The following is a 27834-nucleotide window of genomic DNA, read 5'->3' as shown; positions in this document are numbered from 1 at the left end:
GCTGCCGGCGGGACAGCGGAACGAGCCACACCGCCTCCACCTTTGCCTCCGGAATCACCCGCTTCCCAACCTGGGGCGGCACGGGGCAGGCTGGGCCCGTCCCCACCCCGCGCCTCTCCTCACCTGCGGAGAGGGAGGTCTCTGGAGCGGGCACGGGCGGCGGGAGGAGCGAGCGGCACCCCCGGCACCCCCCAGGCCATGGCGGCCGGGTGACGCTCTGGCGCTCGCCCCGCAAAAACTCTATGGCGGCGCGGCCCCCTCTGGCCCGGCAGCGGAAGCGGCGATGCCCGGAAGCGGCGGGAGCGGCGCGAGGCGGAAGGGAGCGTGGCGGCCGGGGGCAGGTGCGGTTACCAGGGCGACACGCGCGCGGGGCGGGGGGCGCGCGGCCCGGCCCTGAGGGGAGCGGGGCCGCCTCCGCCCGGCAGCGGCCGCGGGGCTCGGCGGGTGCCGGCGGCGGTTGTGGCCGCGCCGTCCTGGGGGGAAGCGGGCGGCCTGCGGAGGGGAGCGGCGCGGTGGCGGCCGGGCCGCTCAAACGGGCTCCGCGCCCCGCTGGTGTCGGTCAGTCAGTCAGTCAGCGGCCCTGCTAGTGGGTCCGGCCGGGAGCTCCAGAGACCGCGCCCGAGGGGAGTTAAAGGCCCTTCGCCATTAACGAACGGGCATCCCAAGTTTTTTTAAATTTTTCTTTGAGTCACCAGCGTTGTCTGCGTTACCGCTGCGTGGCCGCTTGTGCCTCGCATCGGGAGCGTAGCGTGGCGGGTAAGGGTTGTACGGAAGCATACTGGATGTGGAGGAGCAGCCATAACAAATTATTTCTAGTCGAAGCTGTTCAAGCGTGTGATTTGGGATTACTCAGTTAAACGCCTGGGGTTAGTTTCAGTGTTTACAGCACGGCAACGTCATACCTGCGCCTTGAAAGGCATCGCGGTGACCGTTACTGCTTGCAATATTCGGTCAGACCCCTTGCTTCAGCCTCCTGGCCCTGACACTTTGGCACCCTTGCCCCAGCAGGTTTTTCAGCTCTGGCCCTTCCCTTCAGGCTGCCCAGGGAAGTGGTTGAGGCACCATCCCTGGAGGTATTGAAAAGCCAGGTAGACGTAGTGCTGACAGATACGGTTTAGTGATGGGTTTTCTCAGAGTTAGGTTGATGGTTGGACTCGATCTGAAGGATCTCTTCCCACCTAGGCCATTCCATGAGTCTGTTCTATGATTCAGGGCTCCTCCGGCAGTGTCTCGCCCACTCGCTGCCCAGTGCGTGGCACAGGCCAGCGCTCGCTCTCTCAGGCCCGCGGCTGCGGGGTGATTTGTTCCTTTCTCCAAGGCAGGGTGTGCGAGTTTCCGGAAGTCAGCTGTATTTTAAACTGAGTAGCTGGAGGAAAAAATATTTGCAAAACAAATGAGTCTTGAAAAATCCACTTCAAAATATTGTAATTCAGATTGGTTTTTGCTTTGTTCCCTCACACAGAACACAGCTGCGTCTCCTCATGTCGTTTATGTTCATCCCTGTGCCTCTTGCCTCTTCTGTTCTCCACAGTGTACTTCTATTTTCCTTTGGGATACTGGTCTTTTCTTTGTTTTATGGCTGTTATTATTCAGGGAGTGTAGGTATTTCTTATCTGCAGGTTTTCAGTTGGCTGAACCGGTGTCAGGTGACAGATGCGTCCTTTTCTCCCCCCTCATTTCATACAGAAAAAGGCTTTTATTACAATCATTACCAGAATGGGAAAACAGGCATCAGAGAGTAGCATGGGAGTTTTAATCATAAGAATGCAGTACAGTATATTAATTTACATGTTTCAAACTATTGTGTGTAATTTGCAGTGAATAAGAAGGACATGATTCTGGGAGGAGCTGCAAACCTTGGCTTTTCTGTTGCGTTTGGCAGAAACCAAGGTTTCACTCCACAAATATTGAACGAGCTTCCTCCTCTGCGCGCAGTGAGTGGTAGTTGTAAATGTTCCATGTCATGCGATGCCATCTGTCTGCTTCACAGGTGCTGCGTACAACAAATGTCATGTGCAGCTGAGCAAGGTGCTCCTCGTATATTATAGCAGGGCATTTCTGGTTTTATTCTGAAAGAAAGGAGGTTGAGATACAGAAAGAGCAATGGGCAAGTGTCAGAGGGGGAAAAAATGCTTGAATTTTTGGAGACCATAATGGAAAGCTAACAGGAGAATTCAAGCCTTCCGTAAACTTAAGAGCTGAGGGCAAGGAAATTCCACTCAGCTGTGTCACGGTGAATAGGACAGAGAATACACAGGTGAATAGGACAGGCATTAAAGTACGTGTGAAGGACAATAAAGAAATTATTTCCTCCCCCCTCTCCGGCTCATTTCTCACAGTAAGTTGTATCATTTGAAGTCTTTCTTCATTATTTCATTAATTTTTCAGCTTCTAAAGTCAGTGGCACTCGGTGCATCCAGGAAATGCTTGTTTCTTCATTCCTCAGAGAAGTCCGCTGTACCCAGCAGAACCTAAAGGGCTGACTAGGGAACCTTAACCGTGCCTGGTGCTTCCGACATTGGTTAGTACACCAGCTGATGTATCTCTGCAAACACGAAATGTGACTTTACTTCCAGTAAAACAAACGATGGGTAGGTTTTCCACCTAATTAGAAATATGATCTGTTTGTAATACCTCTCCTTAAAGCAAGTAGTATATGATGTGGGTGTCCCAGAACAGAAATGAGTTTGTTTGAAAGCATAAACATAGCAAAAGCTGGAATTGATTTAGGTCTAATTGCAGTCCAGGGGTCAGATCTTAAAATCCTTGTCTCTTCTCTTGTTTTCATATTATTTTTGATTTTGTAAGCTGAGGCGAGACTATGATTATTTCTCTGATGTATTGCATTAAATGAATGAATCTTAAAATATGCCTTAATATATTTGGATATTTGAGATTCTGTATTTATACAAAGAGATAATGCTAAACCGTCTTTCTCTTCTTCGTTTTTTTTTTTAGGCTGCTTCTATAAAATGGGAATACTTATTGCAGTTCTTGGAATCTGGTTCAGCTCTTCACTCGTAAAAGGAGATTCTAAGGCTGTGACAACATGTCTAACTACGAAGTGGTCTTCAACTCCTTTATTACTTGAAACAAGGTAAGTGCGTTGTGATTTTTTTTTTTTTTTTTTAATTGACAAATCTTAGAGGATAAATTAGTGTATTCTCTTTTTCATTTGTTTTATGGTGCTTTGGATTCTGGTCATTACTAATTCATTGGCAGTAATAACGGTTGAACATGATCGTTGCTGTGCTGGGGGAGGTGGGATGAATATTTTAAAGGAAATAGTAGTAGTTTTTGCTTTTAGTAAATTCTTTCATTGTGCCCTAGAACAAAGATTAGTCACAATAATTCCATAGTAAGGATTTTTTGCCTTACGAATTTTTGGTCAAAGCACTAGGTAGACAGGTTTAGCATGGTTTTGTAAGATTCCATAATATCAGGTTTTTTTACTTAGTGGTCACTGTAGGTTTTGATACATAGTGGTGCTTGCGTATGTTTAGCTCAGTTAAGCTTAACTTTGTTCACGTGAGTTCTGCATTGGTTGTCTAAAGTCAGCTGCTTTGTTAAGAGTTGCGCAAGTTAGCCTGGGGAGATTTCTTCTATGGTATTAAAGTCTTTTTTTTTTTTTTTTTAAAGATGCTATTTAAAAAGAAAAAAGAAAGTAAAATGCTGTCTTTTCACTGCCAGTCTACTTAGCACTTTAGAAGTCCCCATCATTTCATTTTGTGGGATTCTAATTTGGAGATGTCTATGCAAAGTAGGACTTACAGATTTTTGTGTGCGTGTGTTTAATTTTGTATCGCTTAAGGTTTGGTGCCATATATGGAATTCTGCCCATGTTGTCACAGATTGGTTCACATGAAAATAGTTGGGCATCGATGGGTTTCATTCAAATGGGCGTGGCTTTGCGTGGTAGGACAGGTGTGTTCTAGGTGAAATTACTTTCCTGTAACCTCCTCTGCAGAAGCTGATGTTTGAAGACTGAAAAATCCTTAAGCAGCAAAATGCAAAGCTCAGGTGTTAATGCCAGGGTTTAAATACCTTGACGATGCAAGGTGTTTGCTGTGGAAAAGCTCACCCTAAGAAACTGTGAAGTAATAAGCAAATAATCAATATAACGTACCAAAGGCTTGATATATTACCTAACCACTATATTCAAAGACTTTAGATAAGTAGGGTTGTTCATTTAGGGTGAACTGCAGAATGATACAGTGCTGCAGTGTAAAAATCATTCCTGATGTTCAATTTACTTAGCCCGGCACTGCAATTCATTACCCCATTGTTCAAGAAGTACTTATCCCCTTATGTCAGAACTGGTTGAAATGAACACGCAAACTATGGTGGCAGCTAGTAGGCTCCAAATCTTGTGTTGTAGCGTCCTTTAGCGCGTGAAGCATGTTACAAGTTTAGACATGATAAAGTATGTGCTGTTAGCAATGTTCGAAGAATTTTTTTATTGCCTCACATTGTATACCTACCTAATCATGTGCTTACTACGTGGTGAATTACATCATGATTTGAAGCTGTGACTTCTCCTTTTGCTCACTTAACAACAAACAAACAAAAAACCCCACCAAAGCGAGTAGTTCCGACAAACTACGGTTTGTTACTGTAAAGTAAAAAAAAGTGTGTATTTCTCATAAAGATAGCTAGCAAAGAAATGCGGTAGGGAGGAGAGGTCCCAGCATGTACCCTGTTGTCTGTCAGTGGTCTCCGAGAGATTAATAGGTGCTTTACAGGCTGCTTTCCCATACTGTGTGTTTATCCTGGCCTCCGACTGTTATTTGTTTGGGTTGGTTGGTTTGTCAGTTTTCCTGGTCTGCTTTTTCTAGTAACATATGGTTTCCTGATGTAGGTAAACATATGATAGGAGCTAACTTTTTCTAAAGCTTCACAAAGTGTTAGAATTGTAACTTGAGAGAAAATTCATAGATCTAGCTAACTCTTCTCTTCTTACTCAGTGAGTTTTTATCAGAAGAAGGCCAAGAAAAATTCTGGAATTTTGTTGAAGCCAGTCAAAATATTAAGGCATCTGAACAGGATGGTAAGTTGTCGTAGTCTTTTTCTTGATGATGACTGGTAGTTGACATGGTTGAAAAATAAAGTCAAATGTTTTGTCTTCCTTTGTGTTAGTATTGTACAAGTCAAATGAGGACTGATTTCAGTAATGTTTTTACAGTGAAGTGCTCAAAGCTTTGGGATATCCATTTGACAAAAGCTGTGATGCGTGAGTCTAAAACATGATTTACTTGCCAGTTTCTGTTTCAACGTGAAGTATAAAATGTTATACATGCTTTTTCTCTGTGTTTTGCTTTCTCAACTGAAATTAAATGGGAGCTTTTTACTGCTTCCCTCCTCCCCAAACCTATGTTTGCATCCTCAGGAAGGTACATAATCGTGCTGTCATGCATCTGTATTGAAGTTCACTCGTCCATCTGCAGAACTGGCTGTAATGAAAATTAAGGAGGAAGGGTTGTGTGCATATTTACAATTAACGTCATGGGCTTCTGTTAGTATAAATCGCAATTAAGATGAAAAGCCCTTCTTCAGTGAGAATATGGTATAGAAAAATAACTGCTTGTACTTTGACTTTGCAGCTAGTGATTATTACCATGAAATGCTGAAAGTAGCCTGCCAGAGTCTGTCACCTTTGCAGCAGAATCTGTTGAAGTTTTCCTTGTCTTTACGCTCTTATTCTGCAACAGTTCAAGCTTTTCAACAGGTCAGTACAGGAAATCCTCAAATGATTTGTAGAGAATTACCTAGGAACGATTGAGCTGCATAAGGAGACATTTGAGAGTGTAAAAAAATCCCAAAGTGATACATCTGAGCTAAAGAGCATGCATATATATATATACACACACACACTGATTTCACCAAGTGCCAAAATTGAGTCCATCTGTCTAGAGCAGACTAAAGAATTGGGATTTCAGTATGTCTGTGTATCTTTGATGCCCGCTGCACTAATAAATGTGTGAAGATTTTTTTACGAGGAAAATCCCCATGGCTCCGTTGGTAGTTGTGATGCTGCTGCTGTTCCCATTATTCAGTTGTACTTACTTGAAGGCAGTAATCCATGAATATGCAGCTCTCACGATTAGAACCCATAAGCGGAAGTTTGTTGTACTCTCTGTTGTTTTTCAAACTCAGGGTATTCATATGGTTCATTGCAAATTGGCTCACATTATGATGTGCTTTATTTAAGTAATATTAGAAGATATCTTCCTTTTTCATCTGGAATCGTTTTATCATTTGTTGTTTAACAAATACAGGGGTTTCTGATGTGTAATGCAAAAAACCTCAACCAAAAACCCTACAGTTACAAGCCTCGCTTTTTGTACCTGGAACTAATATTACAGTTAATAATAATAGACTGGAAAAAAATTCATAGTAAGTTAAGACTTAACTCTCAACTTTTCAGTTTTTACTGTGCATTTAAATTATGTAAGAAAGGGAAGAAGTACTAGTTTAGAATTTAGGAAATCAAAGACGACCGATTGCTACAGAGCTATGCTGTTGTCATTTTCACTTGTTTCGAGGGCAAGTGTTGAACCTGCTTGCTTACAAATGTTTTAATACAGATAGCAGCAGATGAACCTCCACCAAAGGGCTGTACCCTGTTTTTTGCTGTGCATGGGGAGAAGACATGTGAATTTGACTCTCTTGGAAACCTTTTACAGGCAGCTTCAGAAAGGTATTTGCTTCATATTGAATCATTGAATTAGCTCTTAAAATTTAACCTAGTCAGACTTATTGCTGTACAGAGATGGTAATAACTCTTAAAATTTAACCTAGTTAGACTTACTGCTGTACAGAGATTGCACTAAAACAGTAGTTTCTACATTCTTCAGTGTTAATTTATACTGTCCATTGAATGCACAAAAGTGGCAGACTCTTATTTCTTATTAATCCAGATTGGAATGATTGTTCGCTTATCCATTGCTCTTTGGTATTCTGCTAGGAGGAGGAAGAATGCTTTGAAAGTGCAAGGGGAAAAGTTGGAAACAATCTGTTGAAGGACAGTAGGAATTCTCAGGAATATGTTAAGCCTTTAGTATGTAGGGAAAATAGAAAGAGCTGGGCTTCTCATTAAAATGATAGGTAATATAGCAGAGATCATATCATGCGTGGCTTGAAGCATGCACAGAATTTTTTCCCTATATAATTTTCTCAGCATTAACAAAGAAAACTATCACCACACAATATATTTAAAATTCAGATTTCTTTACAAGAACAGAACTTGATTGTAGCTTTTAGTAACAAAAAGAAACTATAAAATATACCTCTTTCGGGGAAAAAAAAACACCACCAAACTTAAATTTCAGTTTGTCTTCACAATAATCTTCGTAGTTTTGTTTTTTGTGGGCATAAAGGTAGTTTTTGTCAATGTGCAGACGTATGGCATCTATAGCTCACATGCTATTCATCTAACTCACTGGGAATATTTTAAATTTTTCATTGTATTTTAGACAAAATTTAAAAACAGAAGTTGAAAATAGTCTTCTCATTCACTTTCTTGTTTGTGTACTAAGCCAAGGACAGGGTTCCCTTGAATTCAAGTTGCTGGACCGTTTGCTCTGTTAGCCTTTTATTTTTTTATCCAGAACTTATGAATCACCATTAGAGGAAAAAAAAAGTTAATTGAAAATTTAAGGGAAGTGGTTAATTTTTAAAATAAGGATCATATTAGATTCAAAATAACATCTGGCTACTTGTTTCATTTTCATATGTCTATTTTTAACAAAGCTTTATCAACATGCATTGAGCGCTGCCAACCTTGATAAAATATGGGAATATCTTGACATGTATTCAGAGAACACAGGAACAGCCATTACACATGAGAAATTCTGCATCTTGCACTGAGTGAGGAAGTGCTATGAACCACAGTGTGATAATCTTCCATGTTTACTCTTAGGCCAAAGCCATTTTTGTTCAAAGGGGACCACAAGTACCCAGTGTCAAACCCCGAAAGTCCTGTTGTCATACTTTACGCTGAGATTGGCTCAGAGGAGTTCTACAGATACCATAGGAGGCTTGTTTTAAAGGCTGAGGCAGAAGAAATCACTTACGTGCTCAGACACTATATCGCTGTAAGTATATTTCCGCATTTTAACAGAGGTATTTGACATGGAAAGAGTAGCTGGCCTGGCTTTCCTGGCTTTTAAAAAAGAAAAATGGCCTAAGTTTGTTCCCTTTAAATGGACACTTGCATAATGCATTGCTGCTTGATATTTGTAATACTCAAAAGTTTATTTTTTATTGCATGTAGCGGAGGCATACAGAGTATGTAAAATCTCACGACTGTTTAAATAAGAGGATTATTTGATTTTACAAATGCTGAGTTAAACTCCAGATAAACTACAGAGTTTGATCTTAAAAAAAAAAAAAAAGTTGTTCTACCTATATTAGATTGTAGGAAATAGATAGTTGGATCTTTCCCAGTCAGACCACTTAGTTACTTCCTATGAGAAGCAGAGATTAACTTTATAGTACCATTTTCAGATGAAAGGTGTGGTTTCTGTAGCAGAACCGCTTACCAGCCCTAGCGCAATTTATCCTGGTTTCCATCTCCCTCCCCTAAATTGCCCGTAACCACTGGATTGGCGTTTAACTCTAAATTACAAAAGCTCTAAGAATTTTGAGTTGACTTCACAGTTGAAGTTCATTTCCCTTCTCTGTCTGATTTGATGACATGAGTCTCTCCTGCTCTACTCGGCTTGCATGCTGAATCCTGGAAACATTGTTTTGTGTTCCTTTTTGCCTGGTGGTTTTCAGTGTTGTTTTGGTCCATAGAGATATCTTTGTCCTCTGAACTTCAAAGAGCTTTTTGAAATACAATAGGAAATATAATTATCACAGCACATTACTGCAGAGTCACTCATTGTATTTGTTTCTCTCTTATGCGTTACCGGTTGTGTCTGAAATGTGTACTAGCTTGAGATTTCTTAGCTTTGGGAAATGGCAGTTTTTAATTTGTACATCAAAACAAAGACTGGCGATATTGTACTGTTGCTTTTCCTTACAGAATCCCAGTAAAGAAAAAGTCTACCTCTCTGGCTATGGTGTGGAGCTGGCTATTAAAAGTACAGAGTATAAGGCCAAGGATGATACGCAGGTGAAAGGTGAATTAATATTTTAACTATTTTAATTTTGTAAAGATAATTTTGTATTTCCTTTGATATGAATGACTGTTTGTCTGAATTGCAGATCTTATTTCTTCAGCTCTGAAATCACTTCTCTTCCTGTCTCTTTGGGTTTATGTTCTTTATGAAACATGTCTTTGCCATGGCACTTGTCTTCTGTGCTTGTGCACTGCTGGGCACATTGGAGTCATGACTCTGGACTAGATCTTAGTAATGGCACAATTAATGCAACTAATTTTTTACCAGATAAGCGGATTCTCTGCAGATGTAAAGCACCTCTACCTTAATTTGCTGTAGCTTATCCATCCACAGAGCAGAATGTGTTTCCTGTTCTTGTTCTTTGGGAACAAGAACTTAGAATTCTGCATGATTTTTCTTTTTTGCTTTTCCTGCTTTCTTTAGAGCACTGATCTGTGTTTTGCAAACTCTCATGCACCTGCCAAAACTATTTTTGTTAGGGTAATTGTGTGTGTGTGTATACTTTTTATTTACGTGTGTGCATATCAGAATTTCCTGCTTTTATCTTGGACTTAAGTAAAAAAAAAAATAAAAATATTCTTTTAGCTAGTTGGTTAGTTTGAGATGCTGTGGAGAACAGAACTCAGATTTTGAATTGGGTTCTTCATGATTTTGCAGTTTTAGCAGTTTTTAGATACAGATCTAAAGTCTGATTCAGAATATTTTGCCACCATCTAGAATATAGACACATAAAACCTTTGGTCTTTATTTGTAAAACTATTTAATTTTAAGAGAGACTAACATACTAGAGGAGGTGATCCAACTTTTTTATTACTGTGTGAAATTTTCCATTAATCAGTCATCAAAATGTCACGCAAAAGCCCTGGTATTGTTTGTAGAATAGGATGTTGGAGGCCTTTGTCTCTTCAGGTGACAAAAAAAGTAATTCTGGGGAAGATTTGTTATTTGTAAACTTGTGAAGTTTTATACCAATATTGACGTAAAATGTTTAAAAAAATGGACAGACTGTACTGGCACTGCTATGAGCTGCAAATAAGTCATAGATAGTAAGCTGTGCATGAGAGGTCTGTCATACTCCTCCAGCTCCTTTGGATTCTGTGGATGTTCTGGCTGTGCAGTCATTTATTGGTGCCTGTGCTGCTTTGCCTTGTCCCGAAGCACACGCTCATCTAAAAGGTCAGGACTTTTAGTTAGACTTGAGCATAAACCATCTAGATTGGAGCTGGCTGGATAGGAGATCGCGTGAGTCTTTTGCGCTGATTTCTTCTTGATGTTTAAGCCCAGAATTGGACTTTACTCAGATACTATTTTTTATCATGTATTTTGGGGCTAAAATTGGGGTTGTGTTCACAATTGAAGTTTAGCACTTATTCTACAAAGCTGGCGTGTCCTGAAGGCTCCTAGGCCCTAGTGAATTCCTCTGCAATGCCTAGGTCTCTGAGACTTCCACTCATTTTACACTTTTCCTTCTCAGTAATCCAACTTGACTTTATTTCAGCTGTTACCGTGTTCATTTGTAACAGTAATGTCTCTTGGATATGGGTTGAAAAGTAAGCCTGAAACTTGCACTTTCTTCTTTTTGGTTACTGCAGTGTAGTTCTGTTAAACAAATCAAAATGAGTGTTGAGAGCTGTTTCTGAACAGCTTGATAAAAGTGTTTTTCTCTGTGTGTTTACAGGCATGGATGTGAATGCTACAGTAATAGATGAAAATGACCCTATTGATGAAGTGCAGGGATTTCTGTTTGGAAAACTAAGGTAAAACTCAGTTTTAAGTTGTTGGTCTTCGTCATATCAAAAAAACTTGATGCCAAGATGCTCATATTTTGCTTTGTTGTTATTTTTCACATGTCTGAGTTACACATATGTGTTAGCAGCATGCTTTTTCATATGTTAGTTTCTTTGCATTAGCAGCAGACTTGCTCACAGGAAACCACAGAAGTTCTTTCACCCTCATACCCTTTTAGGCAATTGTATCCTGACCTGACAGAAGAGCTGAAAGAGCTTCGAAAACACCTCGTGGAAAGCACCAATGAAATGGCACCTTTGAAAGTATGGCAGTTACAAGGTAATCTGCATGAAGACTTTCAGTATTGTACTACAAAAACTTAATGTAAATGTATCTTCTGGTGCTCTACACAAATGAGGTCGCGAGTGGCTCTGTAGAGTTGAGAGTTTGACTGTAAATTCCTGCACTGGAAACTACTGGATTTTTTAAAGCTCCTTCGCAGCGTCCTGTTGAAATACCTTTTAGAAAGATGGTTTCATGGGACTTCTGAAGTGAAGTTTGCTTTCTATATTGTGAAGTATAGTAAGCCACTTGCTTTTAAACTGACTACTTGTATGATCTGGTAAATGTCAAGTTTCTTTCCGTTGTCATATTCTTGGTGTGGAAAGCTGATATTTCTCAAGACCAAAGGAAAACTATTTCAAAAGTGTCTGTATGCAACTCTGACCTGTTTCCCTGGAAGTCATCTGTTAGAGGCCCGTGGAAAGGCTTTCCATCCTCTGAAAAAAGAGAGTAATTCAAAATGCTGAGCATACGTTGTAGCCACAGAGAAACTACCTATGTCCAACAGATGGCTGTTTATGTTGCTAGCTTGTGAAACAAGCACCCAGGCCCCTTCTGAAGGGCATATCCTCCTGCCTCCACCAAAAATAGAGGTGATGGTCCAGATTCATTGAAGTAACCTGTAGATAGAATGTATTGGTCTGTTTTGAAAAGGGTTACTTGCTTCAAGTCCACAAATACAAGTTGAATACAAGGAAGAAGATTAAAAAAAAATTACCTAAAGGCACAGATAGAAAATGAATTGTCATAGGTAAGAAATACGCAAAAAAGTTGAAAGCTAAAGTTAAGATGCATTGGCTTGTTTTCATTTTGGACTTCCTGACTTCTGTTTTTTCACTTTGGACTTCCTGACTTCTATTTTTCCACTTCTAGATTTAAGTTTTCAAACTGCTGCTCGCATTTTGACTGCTCCCCCTGTGGACGCTCTGATGGTCATGAAAGATCTCAGTCAGAACTTTCCTACAAAGGCCAGGTAACCTTAATTATGGGTTCGAAGAAGTTTTCTTATCATCTTTTTTCTGAGCAGAACATGAGACAGGCAGAACTGGTTGGGTTAATGTCCGAGTTTCTGTTCAGCTGGAGGCAAACACCGGGGAATGTTTATGCAGAGAAGTTCTTCAGCCTATGGTTACAAAGAGGATCTTACAGTGTTTCTCTTGGATGGCAGCTGATGTGGACTGGTAGAAAATTTGACAGAATTACCTGTGCTATTTTGTTGTGAAATGCTTCTGAACCTTTTGCATCAAGTCCTCAAGAATTTATTGTATAGGCTTTCTGTTCGGTGGCTTTAAGCTTTAGCTATTTGCTGGATCCCACTCTTCTTCTGGGATTCACTTTGGCAAACAGCCCAGTCAGTCTCATGTCAGAGACTGATGTGCAATTCCACTGTTTTTTGCACTTTGTCAGTGACTGCTTGGAGTATATTGAAATCAATTTCAAGAAATTCTGTCAGTCTAGAAATATATTTCATTTGATAAATTCCACAAGCTGGGTTGTGAAGATGGTATTACAGGAGCTCCTCCTTTTTGAGTAGGTGGAGATATACTGGAGAGTAAAAAAACACCTGAATTCTGGTCTTATTTGCCACTAACTGCTATTGAGATGGTGCTATTTCTAGCTTCTTAAGGGAGGCATTGCACTCTTACTGCGTTTTTAGTCAGATCTGTGAGCCGTACTTGCCCATTTTGTGATGATGCAAACACTAGATCCAGCGTAAGGAAAGGAATGAGAACCCATAATGAGGAGTGAAATCCCCCTGTTTTCTACTGCCAGCCTCCACCTCTACCTTTCTGGCAGCTGAGCACTTTTATTACAGTTAACATGAAATTAGACACTGAGGGTTGGCTTGTGGTTAACATTTTTATGTTCTGTTGAATTACGTAGTATAAGAAAAATATTGTTTAATGGTACCACAAAGCGATTGCAGCACTAGGAGACTAAACACATTTATATGTAAGGTAAAACAGTAGGATAAGAAGCTATCTAATCTATCCGTTAGATAAGAGAGAGATGATTCACAACATGATGTTTTTATTTCTGTAGAGCCATAACAAAAACAGTTGTTTCTTCGGAACTCAGAGCAGAAATTGAAGAGAACCAAAAGGTAATGCTTCTATAAAGTAATGTAGTGTTTTTGCACTTCTGTTTTAAATATAAATTCAAGCTTTGAAAAAAAATTATTCTATTAAAAAGTTTACGTTTTGCTCAAAATAATGACCCAGTGTTTTCACATACAACTTTGTCTTATGCATTTAGGAAGTAAAGAAGTGGTGGATTTTCAAACATGGATTATATATTTTATATATATGTAATTATTATATATGGAACATAATTTAACTTGTTTGCTCAAATATGAAAACAGTGCTGAGAAATTCTTTGAGTGTTTGGGAATGATGATAATAGGGATTTCACAGAGCTGCCCTTACAATGGCTGTTGCCAGCAGTCAAGTGTTCTGGTAGTCATTTGGCAAGCACTTGTCAGTGTATATGAAAGGGACCTTCTGTTCCGTATTTGAACTCAGAATCTGTTTGACTGTGTTTATTTATCTTTATAAAATTAATTCTAAATACCATGAAAGTACTGTGTTGTTAACCCTAGTGGAAAATGTTTACTTACAGAAAACATACAGCGTAGGTGTTCCTAATCTGCAGACTGTCTTAATCTGGTCTATGGGACAGGACTGTGTCAAAAATGAAGGGGTAGACATTTTGATGTCTTTGTCGCATCGGTCTTGGTTTCTGAGTTACACGTTTGTAGTGATGGCTTGCCAGCTAAAGTTGTACAGAGGTGGTTAATATGTTTCTCATAGGACTGTGCGGGCCGGTTGGCCTTCTTTCAGTCTCTGACCGAGTTCTTATTCGAGTGGTAAAGCAGGTGTGTAAAGTCTGAATGCCATAGTGCTGCTCGTCCTGGGTAATAGTTAAAAAGAGGCTGACTTCAAGTGACTGACTTTAGGTTTCGATTGTATTATGAACTTCTCAAAAGCAACTAGATGTTAAAAGTGAGAGTGCTATTTAGTGGAAGTTATTAAGAGTCAAAATAATATTTTTAGATTATTTTAAATATGTCTGACCTCGATGGAACATAGCTTGTTAGAAAGCTATTGCTTGAAAAGCAAATATATTAAGCATCTTATCACAGTTTTAAGGATGCAGAAGAAATTTTGTTCTCACTACCCAATTCGAGATGGTACTTAGATATCTAAATTCATCAGTGTTTACAAGGAAGTCACAGAATGAACTCAAAACCTTCTGCCATGGCACAGAACGATTCATACTATGTGGAAGAAATGGTTCTTATGTTGGTGTTTTGAGAGCGGAACTAGTGAAGGAATAAAATTTAACAGCTATCCAAGTAAGTCTGCGTGTGCTTTGAAACAGAACCATAACCCCTGTCCCCCCCCAGGCTGTGAGGACCCCATGGAGGTCTCTGAGGAGGTTCTGGTGTTTGCAGAAAAATGTTTCAGCAGCTCTGTTGTGTACTTGGCATTAGCAAAGCACTGAAAAAAACAATAGTCACTTGGGAATTTTGTTGAGATTTTTGTTCAGGCTTTTGTACAATTCAAATACACCTCATAGTGCGGTCAGAATAGAGTGCAAACTAGAAGTGTAAGATGGTGATAAAAACAAAGCTGAACAACAGCTTCTGTTATATGGTCTGTCCTGATCAATTCCCACATTTCAGTCTCACTTGGGAGTGATAGGAGAAATAGAAAGTATGTTAAGTGCACACGTATGTCTTTGTTTAAATTTTATTAACAATGTTTGGCTAGTCTAGCAGTAAATGCAAAGTTACCTGACATCTACTTACAAGTCCCCTGAGATCCCTGTTCTGAAAGAGAAATCCCTTGTTGTTCAATAGCCATAAAATCAGAAAAGAAGGGGTGCGGTTTGACACTGTCGTCCGGTGTGGTTCTGGAAGGGACAAAGTATAGAATGTAAGTGCAAGCTAAAGCTACCCAGTGGCTTTTCTGTTATGGGTTAGATCAGACTAAACCTGTGATTTTGTGGGTCCATTTTTACTCAAAGTATGTCTAGGCTACTAGATCCAGACCTGGCTAGATCTAACCCTGCCCTAAAGCTATTCTTTGCATGACTCAGTTTGTGTGGATATTATGATAGTGAAGTTTACTGCTATTAGTAAGTTATAGTTTACTATGTAATTATCCACAAAAAGATAAAATTTAACACTGCATGTACTCAGCTCTTCTCTGGGAGCTTTTTTATTTAATAAAAGATAGAAATTCTTCCTGATTAGATACTGCTTTCCTGTTCTTGGCACTTCACATGGTACGTTGCTATTCCTCTGTTTGCTTTGCTCACATTCTTCATGGTACTAGTGTTTTAAAATGCCCAAATACTATGTTTCTCCTTCAGTGTTCATCATGCCTCTTAATAGAATTTTGTTAACTGGTACTGCAAGACAGGAGGTTTTGGAAGAAGGCAATGTAATTTTTCAGTTTTTAAACAGAATTTTTCATGCTACAGTTAGGAAATTTGCTTCAGGAGGACTGTGTTTTATTCACCTCTCCTGATTCAAAATTGTTCTCCGTGCTGCTGCCTCAATTCAGGGGCAGGTATCCGTTCAGATGGGGTACTGCTTACAGGTACTTGGAAGAAATTCCAAAATATTGTTAAGACTTTTTCTGATTGTGCGCTGCCTGATGTTGGGAAGATCAGACTACAATGGCAGCTCATCTGCTTTTATTGATGACATATCCACTAGGTCAGGATGCGTAACTGGTACCTTCAATACAGTAGTTTGTTCCACTAGTGAGCGCCACCCAATATCCAGCAGTTTAAGTCTGTTGTGCCCAAAACTGTGTCTTAAAGAGCTGAGACAAGTAACTGGATGCTATTTGTTCATCTACTTTGTGGGTTGTCAGCTAAAAAAAAAATTAAATTACTTCTCTCAAGTATTTCTAGTTATTTAATCTGAGTATATTTAAAAAGTCTAGTCAGGGACTTTCCAATGCACTACTGAATCATGCAGAAATAAACAGACGTCCCATTTGTGTATCTGTGCACTAAATAGCTTCAGTTGGTTTTTCGTCTGGTATGGATGTGCGCACAAAGTCAGCAGGGACTGTAGTTGAGAAGTAATGTAATGCAATTTGTAATGCAACAAGGGAGATAAAAGTCTCTAATTTGACATATTAAACTCTCTAGTATTTTTTTTCCGTGCCAAGCGTTCTTCTAATGGCCTTCTACTTTCTTTCAGTATTTCAAAGGAACGTTAGGATTGCAACCGGGAGATTCTGCCCTGTTCATCAATGGATTGCTTATTGATTTAGACACTCAGGACATATTTAGGTAGGAAAGTTTTATCTTTCAGAATAATTGTACTCTGTTTAGGAACTCACATCCTGCTTGTGCATGGGTGCTAATCATTTAGACAGTTTTGAACCTTCTTCGCAAAGTCTGAATCTAGACTCCATTTAATTGTTAAGTGCTGGAAAACGCAAATCATGGTTCCTTCTCTTACGTTTCTAACACGTGCGTTTCTAACAAAAAAGCCGATGTAAAAACTGGAATACCCTTGAAGATTGGAATGGGAGGTCACCTTTGTACTATTCTTTTGATCTGTGCTGTGACTCGCAAGGTTGTGGTCTCCAAGACTGTCAACATACAGGTTTTATTCTGAAATAGTAGTCTGATTCTCAAAAGATAAACCATGGTAAAGTTTTCATCTGAAACCACCCTATATCTTTGTCAAGATTCATTTTAATAACATGGAATTGAAAGGACATGTGTATATCATGCGTTAGTTATCTTGATTTAATATAGTTTTTCCTAGAAATGCAATGTAATGGAATAGATTTAAGTTTTCACAAGTTTCTCAGGACAGTTAGAAATAGGTGTTAGAAATAAGAAGTAATGCACGGACAGGGCAGGCTTGTTTATACCTTTCATCTGTTAACTCTTAGGATAAGAGCAAGTTATTTGCTGTGTCTTTAAAATTCAACAATATTTTTGTCTTCCAGCTTGATTGATGTGCTGCGCAATGAAGCCCGTGTTATGGAAGGCTTGCACAGCTTAGGAATTGAGGGTCTTTCCTTGCACAACGTTCTGAAGTTGAACATCCAGCCATCAGATTCCGACTATGCTGTGGACATCAGAAGCCCTGCTATTTCAGTGCGTAGGGGTTTAGATAAGAAATACCTTATTTGACATTGGGCAGTGCATTCTTAAGCTGTCAGGGGAACTTTTGTTCTTATCTCATGATCAGCTCTGAAACTGCAGAGAAGAAAGAAAGGAAAGTAAGGTTATAAATAGCTCTTTTTAAAAAGCTTAACTTTTTATTCATACAGTATTCAATATACTGTCTGATTTTAAAATATTTTAGTCTCAGACTCAAGCAGGAGGACTGTCAACCACTTAAATGCCTTTATTTTTTTCTTAGTGGATCAACAATCTTGAAGTTGACAGTCGGTATAATTCCTGGCCTTCCAATGTGCAAGAACTGCTGCGTCCCACGTTTCCAGGCGTGATCAGACAAATTAGAAAAAACTTCCATAATTTTGTAAGTAGTAATCTGACTGGGTATGAAACGTGCATTTTGTTTTTTCAACAGCAGGGACATCAGCTTTTTCAACTTACCTACATATATGCTGGATGCCCTGTCACTTACGTATCTTGAGATACAATGCTTTTCTAAAAGGTTTTGTTCTACCTCTACCAGTAAGTTATGGCTGAAATTCAGAGATTACTGAGCGTGATTCTCTGGCATCTATTAGATACCAAAAATTGCTTCATTAGCGGAAAAAAGTATCATCTGATGAGTGAGAATTCGGTGCATTTCAACTTTGTGATAATAGCTGAAGTTGGTTAATTAGTTTCTTCTTAACAGGGCTAAGACCAACTTGAGTTGTTTCAGTTAGAAAGCATTCTTGAACCAAGACTTCAAAAGATGATCAACAGCCCTCAGCTTAATCCTGGGTGTCCTTTTAGTCTCTAGGTAAACTAGTTGAAGTTACATCTAATGAGGAGTTTGTAAATTCTGTATTGTAACTCCTGTCATGGGGCAGAGTGGCCCTGTAGGAAAAAGGACTCCTCTGATTAGTGGCAAATAGGGACCTGAACCACCTTCAGCTGTGGGAGCATTAATGTGTTATCTTTTTCTCTGGAGTTAAGTACTTTTAACATTGAAATTGTTAAATGAAGAGACAATGCTTGGCAGGAATAAAGGGCCGTAAATTCATTCTGAATAGCATTCAGTTCTAGGTTTGGGCTTGTTTTGAGAATGTCTTAGCGGCATCTGCTCTCCAGGGGGTTGAGCAGAGCAATGCCGTGTTCCTCGGTTCTGACAAATGCCTGTCTGCCATGCACGTCTTAATGGGTGGGTTTGTGTACCCGCTGAGGCAGGTCCTGGATGCCAGGGTATACTGAGGTAAAGATATAAAGTATGTAAGGAGTCTGATCTCTTCTGGTTAAAGGAGTAGTTTAGACTGGGCATTTTAGATGATGGACTTAAAGACTTTAGAAGCAACTGTTATTCAGTGGGCCTCATCCCCCTGGCAGGGTACAAAATAGTACCGATGATAATTCTGCACTGAGGTGTGAATGAAGCTATCTCTAGTCAAAAACCTGGATCTTGACTTCTTAAGGGAATAGAAACTTTTCACTTGCGATTTGTATGTAGGTGCTGATAGTAGATCCTACTCACGAGACCACAGCAGAATTACTCAATGTGGCAGAGATGTTCTTCAGTAACCACATCCCACTGAGGTAATTGCTAAGTTTTAATGGGATTTTTTTACATCAGTTTTGTTTTTGTGGCTTTTGCAATTGTAAAATTCTCATTGCTAGGACACTGTAGAAATGTTACATGTATTGGTGGTTTAGAAGGGCATTTACTAAATACTGTTTCTTATTTGAAATTTTTTTAATGTAACTTTTGCTACTAGCAAAACAGGGATCAGTTTCTTAAACAGTCCAAAAGAAACTTAAAAGCAAGTACTTTGGGTACTTGAGCGAGATGAAAAGCAAGATTCTGATGGACTCACCATTAGAAATTTTATGTCCTAAGTTTGATTCCTGCCCACGCTGCTCAAATCTTAACAGTCTATTCCAGAAAAAGCCTTTGTCTAAGATGATGATCGTAGCTGACAGTTGTATGAAGAGATGATTATTTATTAGAATAATAGATTAACGATCCGGGGATTTGTTTGATTGCAGGATAGGACTAGTCTTTGTGGTTAATGACCTGGAGGATGTTGATGGACTTCAGGATGCTGGTGTTGCCCTCCTTAGGGCATACAATTATGTGGCACAAGAAATGGACAATAACTATGCTTTCCAGACTGTCATGTCTGTAAGTATTTGTTTAAAATGGAAATTAATGTTTTAGTATTTTCCATGTAGGCAAGATTATGTTAACGTACTAATAAGTAGACAATGGAAGAAATATTTCTTTGGCTCAGTATCAGAGTATCTCTGAACACTAGTACTGCACAACTACATGTTTTTTTATAAAGTGCTTCTGGCCTAGCTTCACCAAGTGAGACTAGATTTAAATGTGACACTGAACACCTTTGCACACTTTTCTGATACTGCCTCTTTGCTCATTCCGCCAATGAGTTCTAAACTGCTTTATCCCTTCAATATGATAATTTGTTTTGAACAGTTCCTGCTGCATACTTTTGCCACATCAAAGGATAATATAGGTGCTTGTTGTGGTTTTGTATCTGATTCCTCCTCCTGGGCTGACGCAGGAGCCTCTCTCTTATCGTCTTTTGAAGAACTCCTTCCTCGATTTTCATCAGAAGGGTCCTCCCCCCTGCTATCTGGCTTTACTTGGTCTTTGTCACAAGGGACAGAGGAACTTACTGACCTCCTCTTTTTCCTTCTGGTCACTGGAGCAACTTGTACCAGTGCTGGTGGAGTTCGAGAAGTGTCAGTGCATACCGTACAACACCTACTCCTGCACCAAAATTTAAAGAACCCCCCCACCCTGCAACCCATTCAGGAAAATACGATTTTAAGAAAGCGACTGTCATTCATGCTATCCAAAGGAGATCCCTCTCCTGGCTCTGACGGTGACAATTTGGCATGAGCAGTAACGGGCAAAGTAAACGTTCTCATGGTAAAATTCAAAGTGTAATTAGTGTAATTAGTAAAAGAACTCATTATGTAATGCCCGAGGTATGCAGGTAAAGCTATCCATTCAGTCACAGTCTGGGTCAGAATTAAACACAGCAGCAAAATAGCACGTTTGAACCACTGCATATAGACACAAAGAGCAAGCAAGCAGTACAACACATAAGGCAAGCTAAGCATTGCCATATCGATTAACTTTAAAGATATCCCTATAAAGAAACGATACAATAATCTGTTTAACAGCGACATGATATGAGCTGTCTGTTTCTATCTCTGAGCAAGCTGGAATTCAAACTATTCAGCCCATCTATCAGAACTGTGGTAGTGCCACAGTCATGCCCCACGTTGGGCACCAATAAATCTGTGGTGGTTTTGGGCGGATTGGCCAGTCAGAATGATAGATGGCCCTCCCCCCCGCCCCCCCTCCAAAGAGAGGAGAGGAAGAGATAAGGAGATTTATGAGTTTAGAAAAAGAACTAACTACTTTAATGAAAATATTAATAAATAATAATGAAAGAAAAAGTATACGCTATATACAAAACCATATCCACTTCCCAGGATGACGATTGCAATGCCAGCAGGCCCAGGGAAAGTCCCAGACTGGAGTCAGTGACGGACAGGAGCAGGATTCTGGATCTGGAGTCAGGAATGTTCGGATTGGGATCAAAAGCCGATGAACAGACAGGGTTGTCCTCGGATGTCGGCCATTGAAGAAAAGAGAGCTGACCCTTTGATCCCTTAGCTTTTATACTGAGCGTGATGCAGATGGGATGGAATACCCTGTTGGTCAGTTTTGAGTCACCTGTCCTGTCCTCTCCTCCCTGCAGGTGTGACCCCTTTGTACTTTTCCGCTTCTGACCCTCTAATGGGGCAAATAACGAAGTTATATGACCTTGGTGGTTATAGCAATAAGTATAAGCAGGAGCCTCTCTGTGTACCATTCCTTGGTATAATGAGGTCTTATCACTCAGAGAGTGAACAGTTTCTGAACAACGTGCTGTTAATTTCAGAGTTTAGTTGGTTAGAAGAGGCCCAGCTAAAAAGTAAAATTACAAAACAGAAAATTGGTTCTGTTTTACCTCAAACCAGGACGTTGCTAGTAAATACATTTTCACTTGTGGTTTGACGTTGTCGTACAAAACGACAAGCTGGGGCATACCGTAACATTAAACTGCTGGGGACTTGAAGACAATGACTTCTATTCTCTCTTTTTTTTGGTATGTATTTGTAAGTCAAAGTAAAATCTTGTTCCTTCAAGAGGGAAACGGTTCCCTACTTTACGTGCGGTGTCTGTTGTACTCTTTATAAGCACGTCTTGAGTTCTGAAGGGAAGGGTAGCTCACTGGGTATGCTTTACTTCAGCCTTTTTTCCTCTCAGTGCTACTTTTCCCCCTCAGATAGCTTTTCTGATTTTCTAAGATGCGAAGAACTACATGATATTTACCTCCTTCCAGTGTCACTGGGATGACTACGAGGTAAAGCAAGATAATTATAAGAGCGACAGGTGTGTAGGAGCTTTATTGCAGCTAATAAATATGAACATATGTTTTGCAATCTGTCTGTTAATGCCTTCTTATAATTACTGGAATACAGGTGACTGTTAAACTTACCTGGTAAGGACAGAAGCTTTACAGTTGCAGCTGTAAACTTGTATTTGTATCCCCCTTTCAGATATATAACAAAGTAAAAACAGGAGATCAGCTGAAAGTGGAGCACGTGGTTAGTGTTCTTGAGAAACAGTATCCTTATGTGGAAGTCAGCAGCATTCTGGGAATTGATTCTGCCTATGATCAAAACAGAAAGGTAAGAATTCATGAAATAGAGGCGTTTTTTTTTCACTTTTTTGTTTCATCACCGTTTTGAAAATATAGTTAAGTGCAATTACTTGATCCAATTCTCTTACTAACCAGGTAGCTACTGGGTGACTTTTAGTAATACTTTAGTAAGTATTTGTTCAGCACAAAGCTTCGTGTAATACACATAATATATTATAATATATATTTTTAAAAAATCTATATGTATAGTACCAGAGACAAGGTAACTCTATTGTGACTCATAAGTCATGCTTTAATTCTGGTATGCAGACTTTAGTAGGGTTTAAAATTGCGTGAAAAAAATCAAGTTGATGGACTGGTTCATAAGAAAACCAAGTGGTTTAATGTCTGTGAGGGACTGGTGTGGATTTTCTTTACTGGTATTTGAATATTGTGTGGGATAAAGTAATGATGATGAATTCAAAATGTCTTTCTTACAGCAAGGCATTCAACAATCTTCCTTTAATGATTTCTTAAAGTTATTTTTAGGGTTGATGCTTTTCTCTATGGAGAAAATCGTGAGAGCAAATCACTATTGGATCTCCTATATGTGAGATGAAGCAGATTTTATTTGAGGTTCCATAGGGAGATGTTTATATTTTTGTTGAATATTCTAAAAGAAAGAACGAAAATACTGTCTGCAATAGCTCTGTGACACAGATGATACTGCCTACATCTGCAAATGTAAGGAATGCAGTTAGGGTTATGTAAATAGGCTTGTACACACATGCTTTCCATCTTCTAATGTAGGAAAGTGAAGGGAAAAGCATTTTTAGGAAACCAAAACTGATAACAGACAGACAGACATTTTTGTACGACAGGAGAGGCCTTTGCAGTTTACATACCAGGCGCCAAATCAAACCCAAACAAAACAAAAGCGTGTGCACTCACACATCCCCCCCAGCGCCGAAAGTCCTAACACGTGCACAGTGGTCTCCTCCAGAAGACTTGAGAGGCCATTCTGAAGGCCTTGCTACAGCTGGTGTACCTGACACCATTCAGCGCAACTGTGTCTTAAAACGTTGCAAAGCCTTCGGATAAGGAAGGGAAGCCTTTAGAAAGAGCTGATCTCCATATAAAGGACACAAGTTGAAACAACGCTGGGCAACTCTTTCCTGTGATCCGAGCTTTCTGATAATTGTGTCTTGAAAAGCCCTCAACAAGAACCTCTTAACAGTAGAACCTGATTAACTTCTGTCCATAACAGAGTATCAGTAATTATAGTGCATTTTGCAGTGATTACATGAAAAGGGGAAATTTGTGCTGATGTAGTAACCCCCTCCCCCACAAGTAAATGTTTTTTCACAAGTTCAATAAATGTTCTGAAAAAATAATTAAAAAAACCCTCTACCCTATCTTAAGTTACAACTATCACTTGCGTTGCCTTTGCTTCCATATGTAAGGTCAGATCTCGTTGTGCATTTTTTTTTTTTTTTTGCTATTACCAGAAAGTGCTCACTGGAATTAATTTACCTATAGTATGAACTTAATGGAATATTTTGCACTTCTGCATTGTGAAGTAACTCTTTTTGCTTTGAGACTCTGAAAGACAAGGATGTCTTGTGCATGCAAGATACAGAAAATGTGTTATGCACTGCATAAAATTATTATTCTCTGTATCGTATAAAAGCTGGAAGGACATTTTAGTGTGTTTAGACTAGACTTGTGTGGGTATTGCATGGAAACCCTCGTGTTATGAACCCTCATGGTAATGGGCTGACATGGTAAAGCTACTTCTTTCCCTGGATTTAGGCAGCGAGAGGTTACTATGAGCAAATGGGTGTAGGTCCTCTCCCTGTTGTGCTGTTCAACGGAATGCCTTTTCAAAAAGATCAGCTGGATCCTGATGACCTAGAAACTGTGACAATGCACAAAATCCTGGAAACCACAAGCATCTTCCAGCGAGCTGTGTACCTGGTAGGTGCTGAGTTCAGCTGTGACTCTAGAGAGAAACATGATTTGGAAAAACTGGCTCAAAAGTCCCTGTGATACACAAAACAACTTAACTTGTATCACCTTTTGGGTTGTTTTTTTGTTGTTGTTAGTGTGTTGGGTTTTGGTTGGTTGGTGGTTTTTTTTTTTTTAAGTTATCTAAGGCAAATATACGTGTAAAATAACAAACATTGCTTCTTTCTTCTTTCGTTCAGGGTGAATTATCTAATGACCAAGACGTGGTTGAGTATATCATGAACCAGCCTAATGTTGTTCCAAGAATTAACTCAAGAATCTTAACGTCTGACAGAGAGTACCTAGATCTGACAGGAATGAGTAAGGGATGCTATTAGTTGTATTAAACCTGAAGTTTAATGTTGTTCCAAGAATTAACTCAAGAATCTTAACGTCTGACAGAGAGTACCTAGATCTGACAGGAATGAGTAAGGGATGCTATTAGTTGTATTAAACCTGAAGTATCTGAGTCAAGGACTTTTGCTGTCGCAATGGAAAGCTCTAGTGGCAAAGTTTTAAGAGCCCCCCACGTGATGTTCTAGCCCTGGTGCTGGTGGAGATGTTATGTACAATAACAACATTAACGTCTACAGATTTTGAAAACGGGATTTGGTTTTGATTTTATACAAACCTTCAGGGGAACATGACTCGTGAAGTCGAGAAATTAGCAATGCAAGCAAAAGCCAAGAACAATCTTATTTCTAACCTTCTTTTGAGTAGAGATTGGCTGTCAACTTCCTTAATATTCAGCAGAACGTTTCAGGGCTAGATGTATTAACCACCCAATGCAGTGACTCTGCAGTATAATGACAGTATTGCAAAAACACTTGTACAACTTGTACAACAACCTTTTTTGGGTTGCTTGAAAAATAACAACACAGTGGATTTTTAAATGTGTATTATTTACATATATTAACTTCAACTAAGTGAGACTTGAACAGTTCTTTCAACTGACTTCTGCCTATCAAATATGCAATGTAGTTATAAATGTAGCTTCTGAAACAGAAATGTAACTTAGGAGACAACAAAAACATATTCCTCAGTTTATATATTAACAGTGGAAATGAGACATAAAAAGGAGTGTGACGAGGAACAAAATAAGATGTATTCTTAATGTTGGGTAATAGTAGTGATTTTTCTTTCATTTCACGTGAAATAGTAGTTTTAGCATCTAATCCTTTTTCTCTTCCCCAGATAGCTTTTACGTGGATGATTTTGCTCGATTTACCACGCTGGATTCCAGAGATAAGACAGCTGCTGTCGCAAATAGCATGACCTACTTAACAAAGAAAGGTAACATCTGTGGTGGATTATGAACCCAAATCTAATCTATGTGCGTTTCCAAGTGTATACGCAGTACTCAACACATGCCTTGAGCCTTCTTCAGGCCTGTGGATAACGACGCAATCTAAGTCTCAAAAAGAAAGTTGTTTTTTTTAATAAGACATGACATGTATGTGGAACAAGAGTGTTCCCCTCTTTAAGCCCAGCCTTCAGTGAATAATGAAGTCCCACCCAACGTGCTCTTGCTGTCTTGCAAATGGCCCACAGAAGTGCACTGGTGTACGCTCGGATCCTGCAGTGACACTAACTAAAAAAATACAAAAGGGCTCTCTGTCTCATAATTCAAAATTACTAAAAGTTACATGGATTCAGAAGAAAATTGTTATTGCCCATTATATAGGACAACACCTTGGTCTGTGTTGTTTTTATCGCTCCAGTGCATGTACTGCTCTTTCAATGGTAGTATTGTTTTATTACAGTTATACATAAGGTCTCCTGTTAGTGTTAAAACTCGGCTGTGCTTCTCAATGTAAGAAACGTGTGCACAGACATGATACAGAGCTTGATCAGGCCTTTTTCTGTATTCATTTCAGTTAGGTATCACAAAGAAGCTGCTGTCATTTGAACCGATTCCTCTTGTTCCTGTCTGTCATCTTTACTAGACTCTCACAAGTTTCCCCAGCACTGTCTCCAGCCACTGCCACCTGCATGCACTGCCTTAAATGTTCCCATTGCTCCTGCTGTCTCGCATTTGCCCTTGGTTCACGTTCAGTCGCTTAGATTAGAACAAGGTTCTTGTTTTCCCTTTGTTGAGTATTAATTGAACCTACACCTCCGCATGCTCCTTGGAAAGTATGCGTTCATTTGCAATCCCATGGCTTGACGGTTTTGGGTCACTGCCTCTTCTGTCACTTAAGATATTTAATAACTGGTATCTTGTTACAGTAATGCTGTAGCACATTTATTTTCTAAAATAATAGGGAAGTTACATGTATTGCTGGCTCAGCAACAGTGCTGAAATAGCACTGTCATGCTATTTTTTTAAAGAGGGAAGATAACAGAAACATTTAACGTATAAATCATAATGATATGGCAATTTTGCAAACGGTCTTCAAATTGATGCTTGGTAATATGTATTAGTGTTGCGGCATCAAAATAAAGCATCAATCTATTTGAGGGGAAGAGAAAGTCAAAGCTTATTCATTCTAATGAAATTAGCACAGTCTTGTTGCTTGTTGGACTTGAACTTTAGTGATTCAGTTATGCCCTGTACGGTGCTGCAGCTTCTTGATGCACATTGAGGTTACTGTCAAATTTTTAATGTCTCTCTCCTTTCCCCCTTTCCTTTCTGCTTTTTGACCAGGAATGTCTTCCAAGGAGATCTATGGTAACTCATGCTTTAGCATTTCATATGTTGTTGTTGTTCTGGGAGTTTTCTGGTTCCTTTATAACATGGGCTTTAGAATCATCAGAAAATTAAGCAAGCTGTTCAAATGCATGTTTGCTGCAGCACTTTTTTTCTCTCTATACAAAAGTGATTTTGTGAACTAACAGCTTCAGTATGAAGAAGTGGTATGTGTGTAACCTAGCTGGAATCTGTAAGTGATTTATAGGTTCCTTTAAAATTTCTATGTTAAAAAGGTAGCAAAAAAACCCCAAACCAGCTTAGAAACAGTGATGCATGCTATTCCATGTGGGTTTTCTGAATGAAGTAAATGGAATCTAATGATACCAATACTTATTCTTGTCTTGCCGTACTTCATAGCCTAGCTTCATCCATAGCTTTCCTATGTAATATTACTTTTTTTGAAGTCTTTGCATGTGCCTCATGTTTTTTTTTCTCCAAATGAGGAAAATCTGAAGCTTTCCCTGCCTTCACTCTCAAATCTCTCCCACCTTTTTTTTTTTTAATTGCAGATGATTCCTTTGTTAGACCAGTTACTTTTTGGATTGTTGGTGATTTTGATAAGCCTTCAGGGAGGCAGTTGTTGTATGATGCAATTAAACATCAGGTAGGTAATGTTTTTATTTGAATGGGTCAGCAGTGCTAATAAAGCAGTAGGTGGAGGCTTGAAAAACACAGGTGGTGCTTCTGCCTTTTGTATGACCTGGGGAGATTGGTTCTCCCTGTGGGGTTTCTAATTTCCGGCCTGAACTTATTTGTAAGGGCTGTAATATTGCTGACCTTCTTGTACTTAGGACAGAATCCCTTCTTAGCATTATGCTACTACAATAAAGAAAAAATGTTCTTTTAAGCCCGTGGCTCTAAATTGAAGATGTCTGTGTTTTGGAGATGAACACGAGCATTGCTCTCTGCTCTGTCTCATCTGTTCTGGGAAGATAACTGAGGCATAAAAATAGATAGCTTACTCCTAAATCACTGTTTTGCCAGACCTCTGAGTGGTGGCCATGGTCCTACATCTCTTATGTAGCACAGTATTATCTAGAAGATTCCTGTCATGGTGGTGCCTGTACATAAACTAAATACTTGATGT

At 39.4% G+C, this 27834-nt stretch overlaps 1 protein-coding gene across 4 annotated transcripts in view; it reads left to right on the top strand.

The window, feature by feature from the left end:
• The window catches only part of UGGT1 (UDP-glucose glycoprotein glucosyltransferase 1), a 49286-nt gene continuing 21452 nt past the window's right edge, over positions 1-27834 (top strand). The window contains exons 1-23 of one of the 4 annotated variants that reach the window (XM_074592384.1): positions 1679-2338; positions 2447-2591; positions 2959-3097; positions 4965-5047; positions 5601-5725; positions 6585-6697; positions 7919-8093; positions 9029-9125; positions 10804-10882; positions 11092-11192; positions 12069-12168; positions 13239-13299; positions 16417-16508; positions 17180-17330; positions 17599-17718; positions 18838-18923; positions 19374-19509; positions 21966-22097; positions 23861-24025; positions 24256-24376; positions 25250-25348; positions 26703-26726; positions 27257-27351. In XM_074592384.1, coding sequence (XP_074448485.1) covers positions 2588-2591; positions 2959-3097; positions 4965-5047; positions 5601-5725; positions 6585-6697; positions 7919-8093; positions 9029-9125; positions 10804-10882; positions 11092-11192; positions 12069-12168; positions 13239-13299; positions 16417-16508; positions 17180-17330; positions 17599-17718; positions 18838-18923; positions 19374-19509; positions 21966-22097; positions 23861-24025; positions 24256-24376; positions 25250-25348; positions 26703-26726; positions 27257-27351 — 2298 coding nt within the window. In that variant the 5' untranslated portion in view covers positions 1679-2338; positions 2447-2587. Of the gene's footprint in view, positions 342-1678; positions 2339-2388; positions 2592-2958; positions 3098-4964; positions 5048-5600; positions 5726-6584; positions 6698-7918; positions 8094-9028; positions 9126-10803; positions 10883-11091; positions 11193-12068; positions 12169-13238; positions 13300-16416; positions 16509-17179; positions 17331-17598; positions 17719-18837; positions 18924-19373; positions 19510-21965; positions 22098-23860; positions 24026-24255; positions 24377-25249; positions 25349-26702; positions 26727-27256; positions 27352-27834 lie in introns of those variants that run through there. The other 3 variants (XM_074592381.1, XM_074592385.1, XM_074592382.1) reach the window with 3 other exon arrangements.

This window comes from Larus michahellis, chromosome 6, assembly GCF_964199755.1.
Source record: "Larus michahellis chromosome 6, bLarMic1.1, whole genome shotgun sequence".
Classification (NCBI taxonomy): domain Eukaryota; kingdom Metazoa; phylum Chordata; class Aves; order Charadriiformes; family Laridae; genus Larus; species Larus michahellis.
This window is presented reverse-complemented; position numbering and strand designations above follow the sequence as displayed.